This window comes from Castor canadensis, chromosome 13 (assembly GCF_047511655.1).
Source record: "Castor canadensis chromosome 13, mCasCan1.hap1v2, whole genome shotgun sequence".
NCBI lineage: Eukaryota > Metazoa > Chordata > Mammalia > Rodentia > Castoridae > Castor > Castor canadensis.
Window position 1 is genome coordinate 21,807,552 of NC_133398.1, and position 24,724 is coordinate 21,832,275.

General features: G+C 41.1%; 2 protein-coding genes across 6 annotated transcripts in view; both read left to right on the plus strand.

Annotated features, from left to right (window-relative positions):
* Positions 1-7,963, plus strand: part of Zfp37 (ZFP37 zinc finger protein) — a 98,225-nt gene extending 90,262 nt beyond the window's left edge. The window contains exon 6 of the mRNA XM_074051238.1: positions 7,828-7,963. The gene's annotated coding sequence lies outside the window, so the exon portion shown is untranslated. The remainder of the gene's footprint in view (positions 1-7,827) is intronic.
* On the plus strand, positions 5,551-23,476 carry LOC109678963 (major urinary protein 5-like). 5 transcript variants are annotated; one of them, XM_074051241.1, is made up of 10 exons: positions 5,551-5,646; positions 7,870-7,971; positions 8,138-8,183; positions 12,733-12,814; positions 19,472-19,608; positions 20,351-20,424; positions 21,086-21,196; positions 21,544-21,645; positions 21,812-21,857; positions 22,818-23,476. In XM_074051241.1, the coding sequence occupies exons 4-9, from the start codon at positions 12,797-12,799 to the stop codon at positions 21,847-21,849; spliced, it is 480 nt and encodes a 159-aa protein (XP_073907342.1). In that variant the 5' UTR covers positions 5,551-5,646; positions 7,870-7,971; positions 8,138-8,183; positions 12,733-12,796; the 3' UTR covers positions 21,850-21,857; positions 22,818-23,476. The 5 variants fall into 5 exon arrangements, with proteins under 5 accessions (XP_073907342.1, XP_073907343.1, XP_073907344.1 ...); XM_074051242.1 differs by having other exon boundaries at positions 22,874-23,476; XM_074051243.1 differs by having other exon boundaries at positions 5,570-5,709.
* The last annotated feature ends 1,248 nt before the right edge of the window (positions 23,477-24,724 follow it).

Below are 24,724 nucleotides of genomic sequence, written 5' to 3' on the forward strand. Positions count from 1 at the left end.
TTAACATAGGTGCACGTGGAACCAGGTAATGATACACCCTCACCTGGCCTGGGAATCACCCATGCCCCTCCTCACTCATTGATTATTGAATGGGAATTGCCCGGTTCCTCCCTTCCTATAAGTTAGCATAGATTTTAAAAGCACCTGGAGAAGAGAAGCATACTCTCTCTGCCTCCAGATTCCACCTGGGTCCCACCATGCTCCCTTTTGTTTCCCTTCCTTAACTTTTAATAAACTCTATTTACACTCACATGTCCTGCCATGGATTCTTCCTGGTGGGACACAAAGAATTTGGAAGTCTTCTGATCACAGACTCCACCATGCTGCTGAACAATATGACTTGGTTATCTAGGATCTACCTGGATAATCAAAGATAATCTCTCCACTTTGAGATCCTTACTTAATCATACCTATGAAGACTCTCCTTTTTTTCTCATGTAAGGTACCATTCACAGGTTGCAGGAATTAGGACAAGGATATCTTAGTTGGGGGGCATTTTGCAGTCTACCACTGATTCTAAACTCCACAAAGACAAAGATCTTATGTGCTTTGCTCATTTTCTGTAAGCAGTAATCCCAGAGCCCAGAAAATCAGCAAATATTTGTTGAAGAAATGAATCGATACTATCTTTAATATTTCATAGCACTTATGATAAATTCCAGTTTTACTTTCATTTAATGTCCATCTTTGCTACCATTGGGGCAAGATTTCTGTTGTTTTTTTAGCTACTACAAAAGTACTGCCCACTGCCCTTCCCCTAACTCCAGCAGGGTGCATGACCAAGTGAATATTTGAATAATTGCTCAGTGAACGAGTGAAAAGAGTTGGTAACAATTAGGAAAATGTTAAAATTTTTGTCTCAGGAGTTCAAAGAACTTTTCAAGAAAATTGATCAGAGTAATAATCTAAGAACTCTCTTCCAGCACCTATGCCAGAGCTGCGCACATGCTTTCCAAGCCCTGTTCTATGTAAGTCTTTCCTGAATATGACCCAATGTGTTTGCTAGACATCGATAGGTTGGAGACAGCTATTTAATCTAACAACTAACAAAATTTATTTTAATTAGTTCAATTTGGGGTGGGGCAATTTTGTTAGTTTCAATTTGCCTCAACGTGTGATACTGGTCTTCTTGGGGTGTTGTCCTCCCCCTCCCTGCCTGGTGACTATGCAAACTGTGGGATGAGGACCCAATATTGCTGCCTAACACAGGACTCCTCTACCAAGCTCAGAGGTCCCCTGGACTGACAGAGAGTCAGATCTCACCATGTCTGACTGCTTCCCTTCCCTAATTCTGCTTCTCCCTTCTCCTTTCAGAAGATTTACTCCCCAATAAACTTCTTGCACTCCTAAATCTATCTCTGCACCTGCTTTTCTGAGGACCTAGCTGACCCTGGTGGATTTTGGTAGCTCCAACCATCTTTCTGTTACTAATGGGAACAGATGTTTTAGAACTTGCTTTGAGCCCATTTCAGCAGAATTATAATTACCTGGCTGTTAGAGGGCCAAGGAATATTTCCACTCTGGCACATGAATCAACTCGACTTGTATTTCCTGCTATTCTGCTTGCCATTGGATGCCTTGGCATTATGTAACATGACCTGAATGTCCCCACTGGCTTTCTCAATGAGTAATTTGTCCTCTTAATCAAGAGTGTGACTGGGGACAAGGTCACTTAGTCCGTTTCTAATAGCCAGTTAGTTTCCGTCAAGTTACCTGGTTAAAAATGGATTCTCATCTGGTCATATATTTACTCCATAAACCAAAAGTGTGACCCACACTTTGGTCAATCATTTCTCAACTACGTGTCAGACTAGCACCCTTTTTTTTGGGTCAACTAGCATGACTGGAGACTATCACTTGATTTGAAGCTAAGAATGGACGAGAATACTTCTTGCTTTTTGCTATGAAAGCATTTTCTAAGTTCTTCTTAGGAAAAGCAATAATCCTGAAATCATCCATCAAATACTTGTAGATCAAGAGAGAGCTGTTACCCTGCACTTAACCAGACTCTTGCACCCATATGCCCCATTCTTAAAACATTTGCAGGCAGTGTCTTTAGTGGCAACTACCAGGCAGACGCCTCTCAGACTCTACAGCATTTTTTACTCCTGTTCCTTCTACTTAATCATCCTTCTTTCATGTTAGAAACATCAAAGCCCTGACCTGTGTAGTGGAGTCAATACGAGTAGGAGCTCTCGGATCAGTCTCAGGTTCAACTATGAATTCTCCCATTTACTTGGCTATGTGATCTTTGATTACTTAACCTTTCTGAGTCTTAGTTCACAGCACTGTAAAACAGGATATAGTAGACACCATGGAGATCTAGTATGAAGATTAAATGAAATAATATTTTTAAAGCACATTTATTTTTTGTGCTCTTTATTTTTAGCATCAAAACATTATTTTTCTATTGCTGGCTCAGGACAGATGAAATTTCTAGAGCTGTAAAAAAAAAATAAGTTTCCTTTATAATTATTTGTCTTTGTAAGTGGACTCTGGCTTAATCCTTGCTTGGATCTCCCTCAGCAAATAAGACTTTGAACAAGAGGGTATTTCTTTGATTACCAGATCACTTCAAGTTTGTTGAACTCTAAGACCTCAAATGTAAACCAACTGATGCAACTTGACATTTTTTTGGTGATACTGGGATTTGAACTCAGGGCCTTACGCTGCTAGTCAGGTGATTTACCCCCTAAGCCCACAACTTGATTTTTAATATAGCAATTTGGAATTTGGTGACAAGATGATAATCATTTTTTGGAGCGATCTGGGCAGCTCAACCTTAGGAAGACTTTTTGTAATCTTTAAAATCTTTTAAATTAGCAAATAAAAACTGTATGTATTTATAGAGCAAAACATGGTGTTTATATATATTACATATACATATATATATATACCACATTTTTGAGAGGAGAGGGTCATCCGATCCCATCTCCCTCCCCACTACAAAAGTCAATAGTTCACCTGATTATAACATTTATTAACTATATGTAACTTGTGAGACTGTTTTCAGATCACAGACCCATAATTCCTACCACATATATTTCAATGAAATACTGGAGTATTTTTTGGAGTAACAAAAATATGATAGATTTGAAATGGAACCAAATAGCCACAGTGGAGAATAATCAACTTGGGCCTTAATAATACGATCAGACCATAGACTTCAATCTCATCTCTCCCTCTACTCCTGCAACCCAGTAATAGAAATTAGGAGTCACTACCAGATAGTAATATTCCTACTTGCAAAAGTGTTTTCTAGATGGTCCTTCTTGTTACTACAGAATCTCTAGTGCTTTTATCTAGTATTTAATTTTTTAATTACCACATTAATTTGTACTGGGGTACATTGTGACATTTACAAAAGTACTTACAATATATCATAGTTGAATTCACTCCCTCCTTCATTCTCCTTTATGCCCCCTTTCCCCATTCCTGGAATAGCTTTAGCAGGTCTCATCTAGTGCTTTTAAAATAGGGCTTGGGTGTATTGCTTGAGTGGTAGAGCACCTGCAAACAAACATGAGGCCTGGAATTCAAACCCTAGTACCAACAACAACAACAACAAAACCAAAATACAAAATAAATAGTGTTTAGAGGACAAACATTCCCAAAGTGATGCTATATATCAGATGCTACAGTAGGTACAAAACTGAACAATAAAGATGTCTCCACTTCAGAAGGGAGTTCACCTTCTCATAGGGATTAAAAAGAGGCAGACTTTTAAAACATGGCTCTAACAAGTTCAATGAGAATGTGATGGAACTAGAGAGTGTGTATGCAGCAAGAGTAGCCAAATTTCTCTCCATATCCTAATCCAGGAAGAATGGGGCTCAGTTTGAAAACCTGGTGTATCACAGGCTGCCATATGTGTTTGGAGAGAATCAAACAGTGGGAAGAAAGTACATACAACCTTTGCACCATTTGTCAAATTCACTACTTCAACCTCAGGGCCAGGAAAACCCACAACCACCTATGATGGTGGAAGTTACAGAGGCTTCAAAATATCGTAGATGGAAGTGGTTGAGCATGAACTAGGAATGATCACAGGGACTGGGATGACTTTTTAAATCGTCCTACAGTGCCTGGTGCCTCACAACTGCAATCCTAGCTACTAGGAGGAAGAGATCAGGAGGATAGTAGTTCAATGTCAGCATCAGCAAATAGTTTGAGAGACCCTATATCAATAAAACCCAACATGGGCTGGTGGAGTGACTCAAGTGGTAAAATGGCTGCTTAGCAAATGTAAAGCCCTGAGTTCAAACCCCAGTACTGCCAAAATAAATGAATAAGTAAAATAATAAATAGAAAACTAGTCCCACAGATGGAAAGTCACAGTTCCTAGGTTCACTGCCTGGTGCCCACCTCCTCTCATGGCACCAGCCTCCTTCTGGGTTTTGGAGGTCTATTATTAGCACAAAACAAGATAGAACCAAGCTTCTGAGAACCTACCTGGCAGCACAGGATTCTAACTCACAACATTCCTCTACCTGGATGGTGTCCCCACATGCTTTCACATCTCCATGCCCTCCCTCATGTTCAAGGCCTACCCTATGTCCTGCCTTATCAAGAAACCATTTTCTGACCCCAGCAGCCAGCGTGTGCAGAGGTTTCATGCACACCATCCATGAATCCCTGCAGCAATCCATTAGACAGGTAGAATTACCCTCCCAAGAAGAAATGCACGCTCAGGGTGGTTAAAATCTGGTCTGTTGACTTCAAAATGGCAGCGATGGAATGAAGCCCAGGACTGCACAACTCCAAAGCCTGTGCTCTTAACCACTTCCTACGTGATATCACCTCAGCCACTTTACTATGGTCTGGACTTGGTGCCAAGTCACTTCACATACCTGTAGCATTAAGCATGTGAGTGTACGGAATGTTTCTCCAACTTCATTGTAGGCTCTTTAAGGAAGGGATGATATCTTGTTCTTTTGTCTTATGGGCCCACAGTGTAGACTCCTACATGGCAATTAAACACTTGTACATTTATTGAGGAAACAGGTTGGGTTCAGAGAATAAGGAAATGGAATTAAAATGTCCTGAATCCTAGACACCATACTTTAAAGACATTGCTATGTTTGGCCCTATTTCAGTGCTTTGTCATAGGTGCTAAGTAGTGTTTGATAGAGACAGCTTCTTCGTTTCTGAGGTTTGCAAAAATTGAGTGATTCACTTATTTCCATACTCCATATGAGTCATAAAACAGATCCTCTACACATTCTGTTCCCAAGTTAATTCCCTTCCTGCTTCATATATTGCATTTCAGATTCCAAGTCAGGTGCAATGTTAAATCTGGTTCCATGTGGCAGCTCTTTAGATAATCCACTGTTTTTCTTGCCAATGTATTTTGAGAAATGAAAGGTCACTAAGTAAATCTAAAAGAACTGGGTTTGCCAAGTTTCAAAGGGTAGGAACAATCCTTGGCTTCCCACCAGCGAATGAAAGACCATTTCACAGAGAGAGAGGACAAAAGGTAGGACCCATGGTTAAAACCTGGACCCAGGAAGTATATAAAAAAACAAGCACTGGGGAGTAGAACCACTGCCAGGTAAAGACTCACTCAGGGGGCTGAAGCTGCTGCTCTTATGTCTGGGGCTGACCCTAGTCTGGGCCAACAAAGGAAAGAACTTTGATCTGTCAAAGGTAGAGTCATGGAGCAGAGCAATTTCTGACTTTGGGAGGTGGTTTGGGGGATCCTGAATCCAGGTGAGTCCTTTGGAGGCAGAAATTCTTTAACATTAGACTGAAGGAGTAGTTTCAGACCTTAAACTAAGAATATGACAATTCTTGGGGACCTCTATTTTTAGTGGATAGTCAAGGAAAGGGTCCTAGGTGCTGTCTAATTGACTGAGTTCTAGTTCCATGTGCAAATTACATTATAAATGCCAGTCCAAAGGGCAGAGTTCAAGGAGAAAAGTGTCCATGTGGCAGTACTCCTTCTCTTTTCTCAATTCTTTTACTTACTTATTGCAGATTAAAGGGAAGTGGTATCCCATTCTCTTGGCCTGTGACCAAAGGAAGAAAATAGAAGAAAATGGCAGCATGAGAGTTTTTGTGGAATATATTGATGTCTTGGCGAACTCTTCCTTACAGTTTACATTACATACCTTTCTTTAGTTAAGAAAGGGAAACAGAAACATAGGACACAGGACTTTCGGGACTTGAGGGTTTTCAGGATTCAGAGACACTTGGTTACAGGGATAAGTGTATTGGAAGTGAGAGGGGTAAGAGGGGACAATCATAATTAGTGTGAAAATACAGCCTAGGTTAAGGGCATGGAATTTGGAATATGAATCTATCTCTTACTAGTTAACAAAGAAAATTAATCCGTATCCACCTAGATATTCCAGAGGAGAGGGCAGTGGTGATAATTGTCCCTCATGGTTTTTGGAGAGGAGCAGGGCAGGAAAATTTATAAAGCTCTCATTGGTGAGACTGGCAAATAATGAGCATTCAGCTACTGATCTGGACAGACCTAGACAAATGACTCTAGCACAAAGATGGTAATAGTGGGATGTAGTGATGGTAAGAGTACTGTCAGGAAGTAGTTCTTTAAGTCATTATTAAAGTATCAGATTAAGTGAAACAATGTAAATAAAAGCTGTTTGATAATTGTATAAAAATGCTCAAAAGATGAATGGAATCAGAAAATCAAGTCTGGGCAGAAGTGGGAGTGAGGAGGCCAGCTTAATCAACATCTCCTGGGTATTTACTCATTCCGTTTTACAGTGGCGAGTGCACTGACATTTTTTTAGTTTGTGAGAAAACAGACAAGGATGGTATATATGCTGTTCAGTGTAAGTATATAAAAGTCTTTCTAAATTATATTTTCAACTACAAGGAACTTATTGAACCCTATATCTTTAGGATCTTCATTGATTCGCTATCAATGCTTATTTGGGTAACATAAGAGTCCCCCCTAACAGTCAGTATCCTGACTCCTGTGCAAAAGCTAATGCCTAGCACATAATACGATCGGGGAAGGAAGGCAACTTGGGCATATGTACCTCCTGCAACGAAAGTTAGTGGGCAGGAAAAAAACCAATAAACTGGGTAAGATAGCTTCCCATTTCCTGCCATCTGCCTGATGATACCTGGTTGCCATCGACATAGCTCACTGCTCAGGATGCAACAGCAGATATGTGATGCCAGTGGGCTTAGAGAGGACAGAGACTCATCAGAAAGACTCCTTCCTTCCTGAGGGAAGGAGATGGGTCTCAGAGAGGATGAGTTACCTCTGTGCTAAATATTCTACACACTAGTGGTCAGTCTACCAGAAGTTAGAAATCACTTCGTGAAGCCATTGAGGATGCAAATTGATGACATTAGACATCTTCATTGTGTCTTTTCCAGAATATACATTTGAACTTTTTGTCGGCAAGAACAGGCAGATGGTTTCCATTATCCCCATGGACCAAGGAACTTCTGAGCTGTGTTCTGCTTTCTCCACTGATGATGGGATCAATGTATTTACCATAGCTGATGTGGTCTATGATAAATATATTATTTTACATAACAGGAATACCAATGATGAGGGAACATTACAAACAGTGGAACTCTATGGTAGAGTATTTTTATGGCAACACCTTGGGGTAGGGAAGGAGGGAAATGAAGGAACCCTAGATACAAACTGGTCTCTTTGATCTTATCCTGGACCATATTTCCCTCACTGAAGATGGCAGTTTACCTTAGGAAATCCCTCAGGCTCAGGGACAGGAAGATTATAAATCTCTCATCATGCCACAAAGATTCCCTACAGATGTCAAATTCAGGATAGGTTATATCCACTCTTTTGAAGCCCCATCCCCTGTTTCACCTCTACAGCCAATACCCAAGACAGTGTGGTTACTGTCACTCCTTCCACAGGCCGAGAACCAGATGTGAGTTCAGAAATCAAGGAAAAGGTTGTGAAATTTTGTGAAGAACATGGAATTGTTAAGGAAAACATACTGGACCTGACCAAAGTTGGTAAGTTTACCTATCCAAGTTCCCTTCATGAATTCTATGTCCCAGAAGGGAAAAATCCGAGGCAAGGTAACCAGTCCCCTTTGTCCCATGCTGGGGGGTCACCTGGTGTCTCTCAAGGAAATAAAGTGCAGCTGGTGACTGAATGTGCTCTGCTCTGCCTCTGCAGATCGCTGTCTTCAGGCCAGAGATGGACAAGAGGCCTAAGCCTCCAGGTTGGTGGTCTCTGGAGAAGGGGGATCTGGGGGGATTGAACCAGGGACCAAGATCTTCCAAATGCAACAGGGGTTTGTGCCTAAAGATTACTATAAGCATAATTTGGTAAGGAGGCTTATGGAAGAGTGTGAAATTTGGAGTTGGATGAATGGGTTCAGGACTGAGTCCTATATGGAGCTTTTGAGCAAATGACCTGAGCAATTGAAAACTCAAGTAATGATGTTTGTCTTACAGAATTGCTATGTGGATGTAATAAAAAAGGCTCAGGTAAAAAGGGCTCAGGTATTGACAATGTGCTAAAGATCTTAAGACTTGAAGTCTGGCAGGAGAGAGTAGCGGGCGATAGACAGTATGAGACTCAGATAAATACATGTCTGCGTTTGTGGTCCATCTTCCAAGGTGAGGATTCCATCTCTTCCTCCAATGTATGCAAACAATGTCTTTCTTTAACTCTGCACCTCCTTGAACTCTCATCTGAGATTGGAGCTGTCTGGCCTCCCATTGTCCTCCAATCTGGGGCATAAACTTCGTTTCCTCATTTGTCTCCTAACTCAGATTGATTGTGAGACTTCAGTCAGATAATTTATGTGAAAACTTTAGCACCTTGCATAAAGTAAGCATTTAATAAACTTAGCTATCATTTTGTCACTATTTCTTAATTTATCAGAAATGCTTCAAAACTTCTTATGCTGAATATGGCAGAAACAAACCTGAGGTCCTTTATTACTTTCCACTTATTTTTCATAGATTTGGGTGGGGGTAGGTTAAAATCACATCAGCATAGAAAAGTCATCTAATTGGCACACTTTCTCTGCTCTATTTTGGTGGGAGAAAAAAAATGAAGTTAGAATGCTGGGGGGATTCTAGTCACCATTTTTCTCTGTAATAGAATTTCTCTTTGTCCTGAATTCAACCGAAAGAATGCTTAATAAGTGTCTGTGTTCTCTTTCTCCTCTGTTTATTTAGTGCTGAGTGACAGCTTCCTCTCCTGGGCTTCAGTGTCATCCCTTTCTCATGCCCAAGGGTCTTGTGGCAATTCTGTGAGATTTCTGTCACTCTTACATGTGAAGATGATATTCCTGCATCTCTTGATTGTCTAGGATGACTCAACAATTCACCAAGAATCAAAGGCTTTCTTTTCTCCATTTGCCACGTTCAGGGCGATTCTATGTGAATAAGATCTTCTCCTTGTTTAATAAATGATTAGCCATGCAATCATGTGATCTTCATTGTGTCCAGGAGAACGTGGGACTGAGAGCACCTGAATGAGGACCCCTGGGTCCTGTACCCATAATCCTCTAGTGTCTTTGATGCCACCCTGAGTTTCAGGATTCTCCTCCTCTGCAGTCATCCTCTGTCAGTTGTCCCAAGTCCCTGTGAGTCCCTCCTCCCCATAGAGCTGCCTAGTTTTTAGTGGTATGGTCAGACCACTATACATTCCATAAGAATATGAGACTTGCTCCATAATTTCTCCATCTTAGACTCCCTTTCTCAAAAGGACACTGAGAAACCAATGCTGCTGAGGCTGGTGTCAGCTGCGTGAGGTGTAGGACATGCTTCCTGCAAGAAAGAATGGCTCAGTCATTCTGGGCATAAAGGCTAGTGAGAGAAGCCTGTCTAGGAATTTGAAGTTCCCCAAGTATTTCTTTACCCCCAGGTCACAAGCCTAAATTAACTTCAGGTGGCTTATTACTCCTGAATCAAGTATTTGGTCTGGTTTGTCAAAATATGGCAAAAGGCTATTCAAAAAGCCATTTATTCTGGGATCTTGCTCTCTTCTGGTGTTTTGCTTTTTGAGATTGGGGAGTCAGCCCCCCACCACCACCAAATTCCAGGGCTCAAACAATCCTGCCTCATCCTCATGAGTAGCTGGGAATACAGGCTCACACCACCACATAGTGTTTCTTGTTTTATAGTATTGGCATTTATGGGACAGGAAGACACAATGTAGCCTGTCCTTAAAAACACTTAGAAAATATGTAACAATACAACCAAGGGCCCACTGATGATGGGAAATGCTTGGGGAGTGCCACATGTCAGAAAAGTTCAGCCCAGAGAAAGGCACAAAAAGACTCTTGACTCTTCTCAGATCAATATAGCAGCTTGAACTCACTCTTAGACCCATCTCTTCTATTCTAAATATTTTGTGTAAATTGAGGCACAAAATATTAAGAGCACTTAAAAGCAATGAGGAAATGTCTATAGATCAGAAACAGAGCAATTCCTCTCTACAGAAAAACAAAGGAATAAACAGATGGAAGAGTGAACAGAGAACAGCAGTGCTGTTCCCTGGGATCTGGGGACAGATCTGAGTCAACCATATAGGAGTGGGGACAAGTGTCACAAAAACCAGGCAGGGGTGCAGGTTGAAGATGCACCCCTCTGAGGAGCAGAGGCTGAGACAGAATGATTTTCAAGAAAGCTCCTCTCCCTTACCTGGGCTCAAGCAAGAAGCTACTGCCTATGGCTGCACAAAGACACTATCACCCATTTCAGAGACAAAGCAGCACCTGAGATCCTGGAACTGGCCTGACTCTCATGTCTAAGCCTCAATGTTTCTGTAAACTGGTTTGATCTTCACGCTAGGCCAGATTGTCCTGTTGGACAAAATCTCATAAAACATCAACATGGACAAGGTCACTGTGGATCAAAAAAACAAGATCAGGGCTGGAAGAGTGGCTCAAGCAGTAGAGCACCTGCCTAAAAAGCCCCTAGTTCAAATCCAGTTAACACCAAAACTAACAAAAAATTTTTTTGCAATCTACAAACATATTTCTTCTCTGCTAAAATGACAGTTACTTCTTTAGCAATTGCACATTTACCTTTATCTTTGTCTCCACTCTCAGTGATAGCTGATAGGTGAATCACCCCTGCTCTGACAGCACCCAACCCAGAGCCTCCTCAGACTTCCAGAAGTCCTACAGCAGGTTATTTCTATCATTCTTTCCAAGAAGTTCATGGTACACTTTCTAAGTGTTCTTCCCAGCTGTAGTAGTAAACCCAACACATTAACTTACAGGTATGATCTTAGTGGTCTTTGGTGGAAGGGCATCAATATTTTTAGAACAAGACACAGGCTCACCCCATGCATGAGAAGAGGTAAGTAAGTCACCAAAGAGAAGTTTGGTTTGATGGTGTGCACCTGGTAGGGGCTAGAACAAAGAACACCTTCAATGATTTTAGCCTGAGCAATTGGAAGATTGGAACGGCCATTTCATTCGGTCTGTTGGAGGAGCAGATTTAGTGGGAGAAGACAAACATACGGTTTTGAACATTTCATTAGTTTATCTAGCTACACTGCTATAAAAAGAGACCCACAATGGAGTATTTTTCACCCATAAAGAATAATAAAATGATGTCATTTGCAGGTAAATAGATGATATTGGAGATGATCATGTTAAAAAAAAGTGAGCTAAACTAAGATCAGAAAGACAAATACTCCATATTTTCTCTCATATGTGGAATCTAGACTTAATAATAATAATATTATCGATATTGGATTGTTGTTCCTAGTTCATGTCCTGGTGTAGTCAATGATTGAAGACGCTGGGCCAAGAGTTAAGAGTTAAAGCAAGCACAAAGTTTATTGAAAGGTAGGAAAACACTCTGATGGGTGGGATTTAGTGAAAGAGCTAAGTCAAAGAATAACTGAAGTTGTGCTCTGCCTGAGTTATGCACCCCCTACTCTACTTTGAAGCTGCATCTATAATTAGCTCTCTAATTAACTTCTTGCTGAACCAACTATCTGTCTGCCCTTCCCCCACTCCTTATCAACTGGACCCCAGGAGGGTCTTATTAATCCATCCTGTCCTTGAGACCTGTCATATTCATTTTATGACTACTGCTTGTTATTTTGGTGAGACTCCCCTCCCTCTATCCTTTTGCTATCTTGGGAAAGTTTGCTCTGTTACTTTCCTTATGGGGTCTATTTTTCCATCTCTTTAGATGTTTGTCTTTAAAACAATGCTTCTTTGCCTCTCTTATCTAGGAGAAAGACTTTTATCATCTGGGTGAGAAGACTATTCGACACATCTCCTTATGTTTGCTTTTAAGGATGCCTTCCTGTCTTCCTGTCTCTTTTATTTAAGGCAAAGTTACTTGTGCCATCTGTTCCCTTTACATTCCAGGGTCATTTCTGCCATTTGTCCCCAGAGCCATTTCTCCCATTTGCCCCCTCTCCCTTTCACGTTCACTCCCCTTACATTATGAACTGAATGTAAAAGGGAGACTGTTGGAGGTGAACAACAGGAGAGGGGAGGAGGAAAAGAGAGGGTAATGGGGGGTTGAATATTCTCAAAATACATTATATGAATGTATAAAAAATTTCATAATGAAATCTACTAAAAACTGTAAGAAATGAGAATGAGGAGGAGAGATAAGAGAGTAATAGAGGGAGAGAATTTGATCAAAGTACATTGTATGTATTTATGCAAATATCACAATGAAACCCAGTTTAGAATTAATATGCACTAATTAAAAACAAAAAAAAGAGTCCTAATTATAATTCAGTATGGCTTAATGAAGGTGTTAATTTCTCTGTCCTTGTAGACATTCCGGAACCCAGTTCTTTCTATTTACTGTCTCCAGAGGCAATGTCTTCACTCTCTTCGTTATGGCTGAGTTGCAAGAGGTAAGCCAAAAAAACACAGACCACATCTTCTGTCCATTCTGGTCTGCCGCTGGCTCCATATCTGGAAGTTTGTCCCTTGTTCATTATCCTCCATGGCTACTACCCACTTCCTGCTTGCTCAGGTGTGGAGGGATTACTTTGAGAATTAAAGAATCACCTACTTTTGCTCTAAGCCAGGACTGAATTTCTTTGGCAATACAAAGTCTTAAAAACTTAGTAGAGTTCCAGTATATTTGCCTCTTGATGTCTCCATGTACTTCTTCATGACCACACTCTCCAAATCTTATCTAGACTGATTTAATCCTGGATACCAGCATTTTCTAGATTGGTCTGCATAATCTGCAACCCCAGTTCCCTTAATCTTATGGTGGCCACTTTGAGACCATCGAAGGGCAGACTTTGGTGAGGTAGGTCTCTAATCCCTTCTTCACCAGCAGCTTTATTTCCTACTAAACCTAGACTCCCACTCCACAGCCACTACTTACATTGCTTCCCTTCAGGGTACAGAAGCAGTGACTCAGTCAACTTGGACTGAAGCTGCAGGCAGAGAAATTTTTCTTTAGTAATGCTCACTATGTTCACTTTCCATCACAGCTTTGCTGGCTTAGCCCACGTCCTCTCTCTTGTAAATTTTGCTGGAAGCAGCAAGAAGTTGCCAGTACAGTACTAATATTTCAATATCCTGCATCTTTTTTTAAAATCTAGTCCTCTTTGCCAGAACAAGGTCTATCTTCCAAGCAACCAATTGACCAAATGTTTTACCAACATACAATTAAAAATAAAGCTTTTCAGGCTGTGATTCCTCTTTCCTTCCTTCCTTCCTTCCTTTCTTTTGTTGTTTCTTTTTTTGCAGTACTGGAGTTTGAACTCAGGGATTACACCTTGAGTCACTCCACCAGCCCTTTTTTGTGATGGTTTTTTTTGAAATAGGGTTTTGTGAACTATTTGCCTGGTCTGACTTTGAACCACAATCCTCCTGATCTCTGCCTCCTGAGTAGCTAGGATTATAGGTGTGAGCCACCGGTTGGCAGCACCATCTCAATTCTTGATCCTTAGTACCTAGTTTCTTTCCAGACAACTGGTCACATATTGTAAGTTTTGTCAATTATCTCAACTAGTTTCTACTATATCACACATTCTTGGAGACCCTTGGCTAATAGAAATCATGATAAAGCCAAACACTTTACTTGTCGATGAAGATCTAGTTCAGTATAGAGCTTCTGAAATATGGAACAATTTGTGATTAATAAAGACAAAACTCTGAATAACCAGAGCCAAAAGGGCTCAAGTAGTAGAACGCCTGACTAGCAAGCATGAAGCCCTGACTCTAAACCACCACCTAGTACCACCACTACCAAAGGAAACAAACAAAGAGCTTGCAGGTGGTTTTTTTTTTGTCTAATTTCCTTAAATATTAAGAACAATGAATCTCAATTTTAGTTGGGATAAATGCCCCAACTGGACAACAATGTGCATATTCTGTACATTTAATTTGCTTCTATCCCTCAATGATGCTAAGACATCTGGACTTTATAACCTCATTTTCCCCTTAGTTATGTAACAATTAGTCTTATGGACACCAACAGAAATTGCTTCTTTTTAGGAAGTACACTCTCCCTGTGATTGTAATGCTACAAGGAAATAAATGGTTGCATTGTATATTCTTTTAAAGAAAAGAGTATTTGTGAGCCTGGCACTGGTGGCTCACACCTGTAATTCTAGCTACTTGGGAGACAGAGACTGGAGGAAAGCAGTTTGAAGCCAGTCTGGGCAAATAGTTTTAGAAATCCTATCTCAAAAACAATTAACACAGAAAAGGTCTTGTGGAGAAGCTCAAGTGCTAGAGTGAGGCCCTGAGTGAGGCCCTGAGTTCAAACTCCAGTACAACCAACAAAAAAGGGTGTTTGTACCTGAATACAAAAAAACCAATGCTATTGACATATTGATTTAATAACAGATTTCATTATCAGCCACACAAATGTGAATTTTCTTTAACAAGTTAAGAAGGAATGTACTGGAGGAGCTGAGGCCTGCCTCTAGTGGTAGAGCACTTGCCTAGCATGTGCAAAGTCCCAGTACCACAGACTGACAGACAGACAGACAGACATACACACATACACACTCACACAGAGAAAGGGATATACTAGCTCTGTATTAGCATCATTAGTTCTCTAAAGCAACTTTTGAGTGATGCTAGTATGGTGCCATCTAGAAACATTTTGCATGACACACAGAACAATGCGATACACTACGGACAGCTATGTTACAATAACACAGTGCTTCTCATAATCGGCATAGGAAGCCCCAGGAGATTTTCTTAAACCACAGGGCTGGCTTCTAACAAGCTCCCAGCTAATGCCAGCATTGCTGCTCTGTGGTCCACACTTTGAATAGCAGGATGTTAAATTATTAGAATGGATGGAAGGATACCCACTCACTCTCCACGGAGTTAGCTCCTGAGAAGTGATTGAAGGAAATGAGATGGGGGCCCAATGTATATCACTTATTTTTATTATTGGTAATTTTTAAGAGAAGACATGCATAGATAAAAGGACTAGGAAAACAGGATGAAATGTTAGGAGTTGTTGCTTCTGGGTGATGGGTATGTGGGCGGTTGTGTCAGTCAGCTTCCTGTCACTGTAGTACTTTAAGAGTTGAGATAAATCAGCTCATAAAGAGAAGTTTGGTTTGGCTTACAGTTTAGTAGGTTTCAGTCCAGGGACAGGTGACTCTGCTGCTTTGGAAGCATGTAATGGAGCAAAAGCACTCACCTCACAGATGCAGGAAGCTGGGGGTATGGCTCAAGTGGTACCGTGCTTGCCATGCATGCTTGAGGCCCAGGATAGAATCCCCAGTGGGGAGGGAGAAGGGAACAAGGAAGGGGCTGGGATCCCATTATCCCCTTCAGAAGCACACCCACAATGACCTGAAGACCTCCCAGTAGGCCCCACCTCTTAAAGGTTCTAGCACCTCCCAATAGTACCATGGTTGGGAACAAAGCTTTCAACACCTGGGCCTTAGGGAGACATTTCATAGCCAAGCTATAGTAGTGGTTATTATTTTCTATTTCTGAGGGTTTTTTTTTTTTTTACATTTTTCAAATTTTATTTTTAAAAAAGATGGCAGCTGAAAGGAAAGAAATAAAAGAGAAGAGGATGTGAGACACATTCCTTTTTGGAGAGTCTAGCAGAATCTTTCCTTTCCTATTACAGCTTCTAGAGATGATCTCTCTGGTTCTCTTCTCTGCCTTCCTCTTGCACTCGTAAACACTCTTGCGATTACATTGGGCCCATCCAGATAATCCTGCATGCTCTCCTGACCTCAAGGTCAGCTGATCAGCAACCTTAATTCCCTTTGCCTTGTAACCTGATGTATTCACAGTTTACAGGAATTAGGACATCTTTGGGAGGCCATTATTCAATTTGCCACAGGTCTCCTTAGGAGTCTTCCATACCTTCCTCCATGTAGGCCTTCTCAGGCCTCCAACCCACCTCTGGGTACTTTCTCTTTCTCTCTCTGATGGGATAGAGTCATCGCACCACAGCTCCCTACAATACAAAAAGTCAACAATTCATTTGATTATAATATATATTGATCATATGTAACTTGTGAGAGTGTTTACAGATCATTAATACAAATTCCTACTACAAATATTAAAATACATTACTGAAGTATTAGTTAAGGAAGTCCTATTATGAAGCAAAATATCACCCTGGCTTTAGTTTTCTCTGGGTTTTCTTTCACCATGCCCTGGATTGATTGCATCACAACCCTTGGGTATTTTGCAGCTTTGATCTTCCTCAGTGGCTAGGCTATCCTAGAACTGCTTATATCATCCACCAAAAATATGGTAGATTTGAAATAAAATCAAACAGTCAGAGTGGTCAATAGTCAATTCAGACCTTAATAATAAGATCATCCAAAACATAGGCTTCAGATCGTAGACTTCAATCTCATGCTCTCCCTCTACTCCTGTAACCAGTAATAGGAATTACAAACCACTACCAGATAGTAATATTCCTATTTACAAAAGGATTTTCAAGGAGATTCCTTCTTGTTATTACAAGAAACTCTACAGCTTTTAAAATGGGATTTGATGATTCACTTGGTAGAGTGCCTGCCTATCAAGCATAGCCCCAAAGTTCAATCCCCAGTACCTCCTAAAAAATAAATCAAAATACAAAATAAATAGTGTTTAGAGGACAAACATTCCAAAGGTGATGCTATGCATCAATGCTACAGTAGGTATAAAGGTGAACAAGGAAGGTATCTCCACCTTTAGAAGGGAGTTCACCTTCTCATAGGGAATAAAAACAGAGGCAGATTGTTACAACATAGAACTACACAGGCTCAATTAGGATGTGGTAGAGATATGACAGAGAGTGAGTATGCAACAAAAGAATCCTGCTCTCCTCTCCACATCCTAACCCAGGAAGAATGGGGCTCAGTTAAAAAACCTGGTGGACCACAGGCTGCCATCTATGCTTGGAGAGAATCAAGTAGTAGGAAGAAAATACACACAAGTCTTTGTTACCATTTGTCAAATTCACTACTTCAACCTCAGGGCCAGGAAAACCCACAACCACCTATGATGGTAGAAGTTACAGAGGCTTCAAAACATCATAGATGGAAGTGGTTGAGCATGAACTAGGAATGATCACACAAGGGACTGGTAGACTTTTTAAATAGTTCCTCAGAACTGGGCACTGGTGGCTCACAACTGTAATCCTAGCTACTTGTAAGCAGAGATCAGGAGGATTGAGGTTCGAAGCCAAACCTGGGCAAATAGTTCTGTGAGACCCTATGTGGAATATCCAACACAAATCAAGGTTGGTGGAGTGGCTCAGGTGGTACAGTGCTTGCCTAGTAAGCATGAAGCCCTAAGTTCAAATGCTGGTAGCACCAAATAATAAATAAATGAATATACATAACAAATATTTCCACAGATAGAAAGGCACAGTTCCTAGGTTCACTGCTTGGTGCCCATCTCCTTTCATGGCACCAGCCTCCTTCTGGGTTTTGGAGGTCTATTATTAGCACAAAACAAGATAGAACCAAGCTTCTGAGAACCTACCTGGCAGCACAGGATTCTAACTCACAACATTCCTCTACCTGGATGGTGTCCCCACATGCTTTCACATCTCCATGCCCTCCCTCATGTTCAAGGCCTACCCTATGTCCTGCCTTGTCAAGAAACCATTCTCTGACCCCAGCAGCCAGCGTGTGCAGAGGTTTCATGCACATCATCCCATGAATCCCTGCAGCAATCCATTAGACAGGTAGAATTACCCTCCCAAGAAGAAATGCACGCTCAGGGTGGTTAAAATCTGGTCTGTTGACTTCAAAATGGCAGCGATGGAATGAAGCCCAGGACTGCACAACTCCAAAGCCTGTGCTCTTAACCACTTCATACGTGATGTCACCTCAGCCACTTTACTATGGTCTGGACTTGGTGCCAAGTCATTTCACATACCTGTAGCATTAAGCATGTGAGTGTACGGAATGTTTCTCCAACTTCATTGTAGGCTCTTTAAGGAAGGGATGATATCTTGTTCTTTTGTCTTATGGGCCCACAGTGTAGACTCCTACATGGCAATTAAACACTTGTACATTTATTGAGGAAACAGGTTGGGTTCAGAGAATAAGGAAATGGAATTAAAATGTCCTGAATCCTAGACACCATACTTTAAAGACATTGCTATGTTTGGCCCTATTTCAGTGCTTTGTCATAGGTGCTAAGTAGTGTTTTTGATAGAGACAGCTTCTTCATTTCTGAGGTTTGCAAAAAATGAGTAATTCCTTATTTCTGCACATGTGAGTCATAAAACAGATCTTCTACACATTCTGTTTCCAGTTAATCCCATTTCTGTTCTGTATAACTGGCTTTAGATTCCAAGTCAGATGCAAACCTAAATCCGGTTCCAAGTGTCACGTCTTTAGATCATCCACTGTTTTTCTTGACAATGTGTTTTGAGAAATGGAAAGTCACTAAATGAAAGAGCTAGGATTGCCAAGTTTCAAAGGGCAGGAACAATCCTTGGCTTCCCACCAGAGAATGAAAGACCATTTCACAGACAGGGAGGCGGAAATGTGGGGACTCAGGGTTTAAGCACCCAGGAAGTATATATAACGACAAAACAGCTGGGGAGTGGAACCACCATTAGGGAAAGACTTGCTCTGGGGGCTGAAGGGCGACAGTTACATCCACTACAAAGATGAAGCTGCTGATCTTATGTCTGGGGCTGACCCTAGTCTGTGCCAATGAAATTAAAAATGATTATGTGGAAAAGAACTTTGATCCGTCAAAGGTAGAGTCATGGAGCAGAGCAACTTCTGACTTTGGGAGGTGGTTTGGGGGATTCTGAAGCCAGGTGGGGCCTTTGAGGGACAGATATTCTTTAACATTAGACTTAAGGAGTAGTCGAAGACCCTAAACTAAGAGAAGTTACACCACATTAAAATATGACAATTCTTGGGGATCTCCATTCTTACTGGAGGGTCACTGGAAAGAGTCCTCATGGTCTAACAGTTGACTTGAGTTCTAATTCCATCTGCAAATTACATTATAAATCTCAGTCCAAAGGCCAGAGTTCAAGGAGAAAAGTGTCCATGTGCTATTCTTTCACTTTTCTCAATTGTTTCACTTATTTATTGCAGATTAAAGGGAAGTGGTATTCCATTCTGTTGGCCTCTGATGAAAAGGAAAAGATAGAAGAAAATGGTAGCATGAGAGTTTTTGTGGAATATATTGATGTCTTGAAGAACTCTTCCTTATTCTTTAAATTCCACACCATGTAAGTGTTGAATTCATTAGTTGGGAAAGGGAACACAGAAACATGGGTGTGTTTCTACACACACATGCACACACACACACAGAGAGGCATGCTGAGCCTGTGTTCAAAACCAGTCTCTCATCTGACAATGACCCAGATCTTGATAGACCAGGGGCTTTTCAAGTTTCAGGGACAATAGTTGGTCACAGAATAAATGTATTGGAAGTGGGGGAGGTAATAGGTAGCGTGAAAACAGAATCATGTTTAGTGTGACAAATACAGCATAGGTTAAAAGCATGGAATCTGGAATGTAAATCTATTTATTAGTAGTTAACCAAGAAAATTCATCTGTATCCACCTTGATTTTCCAGAGTAAAAGGCGGGGGGGGGGGGTGTGCGTGATGATAATTCTCTCTTATGATTTTTTCTCTCATGATTTTTGGGGAGGGAGACATCACTAATATTTGTAACACTCTAATTAGTGAGACTGCAAATGTGAGCATTCAGCTAATGATCGAGACCGATGTCTACAGTACAGTGACAGTAATGGTGGGAAGTAGTGGTAGTAGTACTAGTGATAGGAAGTATTTATTTAAGTCATTCATAAGTATCAAATTAAGTAAAATAATGTAAATAAAAACTGATAATTGTATAAAAACGTTCATAAGATGAGTGGATCTAGAAATTCAGGTTATGGGCAGAGTAGAAGGTAAGAAAGCCAGCTTCATCCATCTCCTGGATATTCACTCATTCTGTTTTACAGTGTAAATGGCAAGTGCACTGAAATTTTTTTGGTTTCTGAGAAAACAGACAAGGATCGTGTATATGCTGTTCAGTGTAAGTATATAAAAGTCTTTCTAAATTATATTTTCAACTGCAAGGAACTTATTGAACCCTATATCTTTAGGATCTTCATTGATTCGCTATCAATGCTTATTTGGGTAACATAAGAGTCCCCCCTAACAGTCAGTATCCTGACTCCTGTGCAAAAGCTAATGCCTAGCACATAATACGATCGGGGAAGGAAGGCAACTTGGGCATATGTACCTCCTGCAACGAAAGTTAGTGGGCAGGAAAAAAACCAATAAACTGGGTAAGATAGCTTCCCATTTCCTGCCATCTGCCTGATGATACCTGGTTGCCATCGACATAGCTCACTGCTCAGGATGCAACAGCAGATATGTGATGCCAGTGGGCTTAGAGAGGACAGAGACTCATCAGAAAGACTCCTTCCTTCCTGAGGGAAGGAGATGGGTCTCAGAGAGGATGAGTTACCTCTGTGCTAAATATTCTACACACTAGTAGTCAGTCTAACAGTTTTCCTTTAGTTAGAAATCACTTCATGAAGCCAGGGAAATGCAAATGAAAGCCATTAGACATCTTCACTGTATATTTTCCAGAATATGTATTTCAAGTTTTTGTAGGCTAAATTTCGCAAATGGTTTTCAATATTTCCAGCACCAAAGAAGTTCTGAGCTGTGTTCTGCTTTCTCCACAGATGATGGGTTCAATATATTTACCGTAGCTGATGTGGTCTATGATAAATATATTGTTTTTTATCTCGTGAATGTCAACAATGAGGAAACATTCCAACTGGTGGAACTCTATGGTAGAGTATTTTTATGTCACGTTATCTTAGGGTAGGGAATGAAGGGAAAAAAGGAAATCTAGATACAAAATGGTCTCCCCAATCTTATCCTGGACTATCTTTCTCTCACAGAAGATGGCTATTTACCTTTGGCAATCCCTCAGGTCAGTGACAGGAACAGTATAAATCTCAGTGGGCCACAAAGATACCCTACTGATGTCAAAGTCAGGATAGGTTATCTTCATCCCCAGCATTCTTCCTGAGTACCTAATATTACCACCCATTTCTACTCTTCTGGAAACCTGTCCCCTCCTTTACCTTTACAGCTAGTACCCAGGACACAGCAGTTTCTGTCACTCCTCCCACAGGCCGAGAACCAGATGTGAGTTCAGAAATCAAGGAAAAGGTTGTGAAATTTTGTGAAGAACATGGAATTGTTAAGGAAAACATACTGGACCTGACCAAAGTTGGTAAGTTTACCTATCCAAGTTCCCTTCATGAATTCTATGTCCCAGAAGGGAAAAATCCGAGGCAAGGTAACCAGTCCCCTTTGTCCCATGCTGGGGGATCACCTGGTGTCTCTCAAGGAAACAAAGTGCAGCTGGTGACTGAATGTGCTCTGCTCTGCCTCTGCAGATCGCTGTCTTCAGGCCAGAGATGGACAAGAGGCCTAAGCCTCCAGGTTGGTGGTCTCTGGAGAAGGGGGATCTGGGGGGATTGAACCAGGGACCAAGATCTTCCAAATGCAACAGGGGTTTGTGCCTAAAGATTACTATAAGCATAATTTGGTAAGGAGGCTTATGGAAGAGTGTGAAATTTGGAGTTGGATGAATGGGTTCAGGACTGAGTCCTATATGGAGCTTTTGAGCAAATGACCTGAGCAATTGAAAAATCAAGTAATGATGTTTGTCTTACAGAATTGCTATGTGGATGTAATAAAAAAGGCTCAGGTAAAAAGGGCTCAGGTATTGACAATGTGCTAAAGATCTTAAGACTTGAAGTCTGGCAGGAGAGAGTAGCGGGCGATAGACAGTATGAGACTCAGATAAATACATGTCTGCGTTTGTGGTCCATCTTCCAAGGTGAGGATTCCATCTCTTCCTCCAATGTATGCAAACAATGTCTTTCTTTAACTCTGCACCTCCTTGAACTCTCATCTGAGATTGGAGCTGTCTGGCCTCCCATTGTCCTCCAATCTGGGGCATAAACTTCGTTTCCTCATTTGTCTCCTATCTCAGATTGATTGTGAGACTTCAGTCAAATAATGTATGTGAAAGCCTTAGAAACTGGGTAAAGTAAGCATTGAATAAACTTAGCTGTGGGTTTTTTTTTAATCACTATTCTTTAATTTACAAAAATTCCTTAAAACTTCTTATGCTGAATATGGCAGAAACAAGCCTGAGATGCTTCATTACTTCCTTTCTGTTTTTCATAGATTCAGTAAGTGGGGAGGTTAAAATGAAATCAGCAATAGAAAAAAAGTCATTTAATTGGCACCCTTCCTCCCCCTATTTTTGAAAAAAAACATGTGGGTGGGCTCTAGTCACCATTTTTCTCTGTAATAGAATTTCTCTTTGTCCTCAATTCAATCCAAGGAATGTTTAATAAGAGTCTGTGTTCTCTTTCTCTTCTGTTTATTTAGTGCTGAGTGAGAGCTTCCTCACTGGGGCTCCAGTGTCATCCCTTTCTCATCCCCAGGGATCCTTTGTTAAGTTCTGTGACCTGATTTCCATCACTATCACATGTGAAGGTGACATTCCTGCATCCCCATAATTGTCTAGGATGACTCATCAACTCACCAAGAATCAAAGGCTTTCTTTTCTCCATTTGCCATGTTCAGGGTGATTTTATGTGAATAAGATCTTCCTCTCCTTGTTCAATAAATGATTAGCCTTGCAATCATGTGATGTGTCTTTGTGCCCAGGAGAATGTGGGGCTGAGAGTGCCTGAATGAGGGGACTCCTGGGTCCTATACCCATAATCCTCTTGTGTTTTTGAATCCACTATAAGTTTCAGGATTCTCCTCCTCTGCAGTTGTCCTCTGTCTGTTGTCCCAAGTCCCTGTGAGTCCCTCCTCCCCATAGAGCTGCCTAGTTTTTAGTAAGCTGATCAGACCCCTAAACATTCCCTATGAATATGAGGCTTGCGCCATAATTTCTCCATTCTAGACTCCCTTTTTCAATAGAGCACTGAGAAACCAATGCTGCTGAGTCTAACTCCAGCTTGACAAAGTATAGGACATGCCTCTTGAAAAAAAAATGGTTCAGTCATTCTGGGCATAAACGCTAGTGAGAAAATGCTGTCTAGGTATTAGAAACTCCCCCAATATTGTTCTCCCCCAGGTCAAAAGGCTAAATTAACAGCAGGTGGCTTATTATTCCTGAATCAATACTTGATCTTGTTTGTTGAATGATGGTGAAAGGCTGTTCAGAAAACAAGATCCCAGAAACATTCTCTTCTGGGTGTATTGTTTGTTTGGTTTTGCTTTTTGAGTTAGGGGAGTCTATTTTGCTCAGGCTGCCCCCAAATTCCAGGGCTCAAACAATCCTCCCTCAGCCTCATAAGTACCTGGGACTACAGGCACCATTCCACCATACTACACTTCTTATTTTTTAATGTTGCCATTTATGGGACAGAGAAATTGGTCTTCAGAAGTGCACAACCTAGCCCATCCCTGAAAGTACTTAGAAAATAAGTCCCAATATAACCAAGGGCCCCACTGAATATGAAATTTCTGGGGAGTGACATGTCTTAGAAATCTTCATCCCATAGAAAGCCACAAAAAGACCTTTGGCTTTTCCCAAGAGTGCAGCTGTGTTCACTCTGAAATCCATTCCTTAAACTCCAAATATTTTGTGCAAATTGAGGCACAAAATATTAAGAGCACTCAAAGGTAAGGAGGAAATGTCTGTAGATAAGAAACAGAGCAATTCCTCTTTACAGAAAAACAAAGTAATAAACAGATGGAAGAGTGAACAGAGCAGAGCAGTGCTGTTCCCTGGGATCTGGGGACAGATCTGAGTCAACCATATAGGAGTGGGGACAAGTGTCACAAAAACCAGGCAGGGGTGCAGGCTGAAGATGCTCCCCTCTGAGGAGCAGACGCTGAGATAGAATGATTTTCAAGAGAGCTCCTCTCCCTTACCTGGGCTCAAGCAAGAAGCTACTGCCTATGGCTGCACAAAGACACTATCACCCATTTCAGAGACAAAGCAGCACCTGAGATCCTGGAACTGGCCTGACTCTCATGTCTAAGCTTTAGTGTTTCTGTAAACTGGCTTGATCTTCATGCTAGTCCAGATTGTCCTGTTGGACAAAATCTCATAAAACATCAACATGGACAAGGTCACTGTGAGATCAAAAAAACAAGATCAAGGCTGGAAGTGCAGCTCACGTGGCACGTGCCTGCCTAGCAAGCACGAAGCCCCTAATTCAAACCCCAGTACTACCAAAAAAAATTATTTTGCAATCTACAAACATATCTTTCCCTGGTTAAATGGCAGTTACTTATTTACCAATTACACATTTACCTTTATGTTTATCTCTACT

Coding starts and splice junctions, on each gene's coding strand:
- LOC109678963 (XM_020154325.2), top strand. CDS start 19,030: ATGAAGCTGCTGATCTTATGTCTGGGGCTGACCCTAGTCTGTGCCAAT. Junction 19,123..19,471: donor AGAACTTTGATCCGTCAAAG/GTAGAGTCATGG, acceptor TATTTATTGCAG/ATTAAAGGGAAGTGGTATTC. Junction 19,609..20,350: donor TTCTTTAAATTCCACACCAT/GTAAGTGTTGAA, acceptor TCTGTTTTACAG/TGTAAATGGCAAGTGCACTG.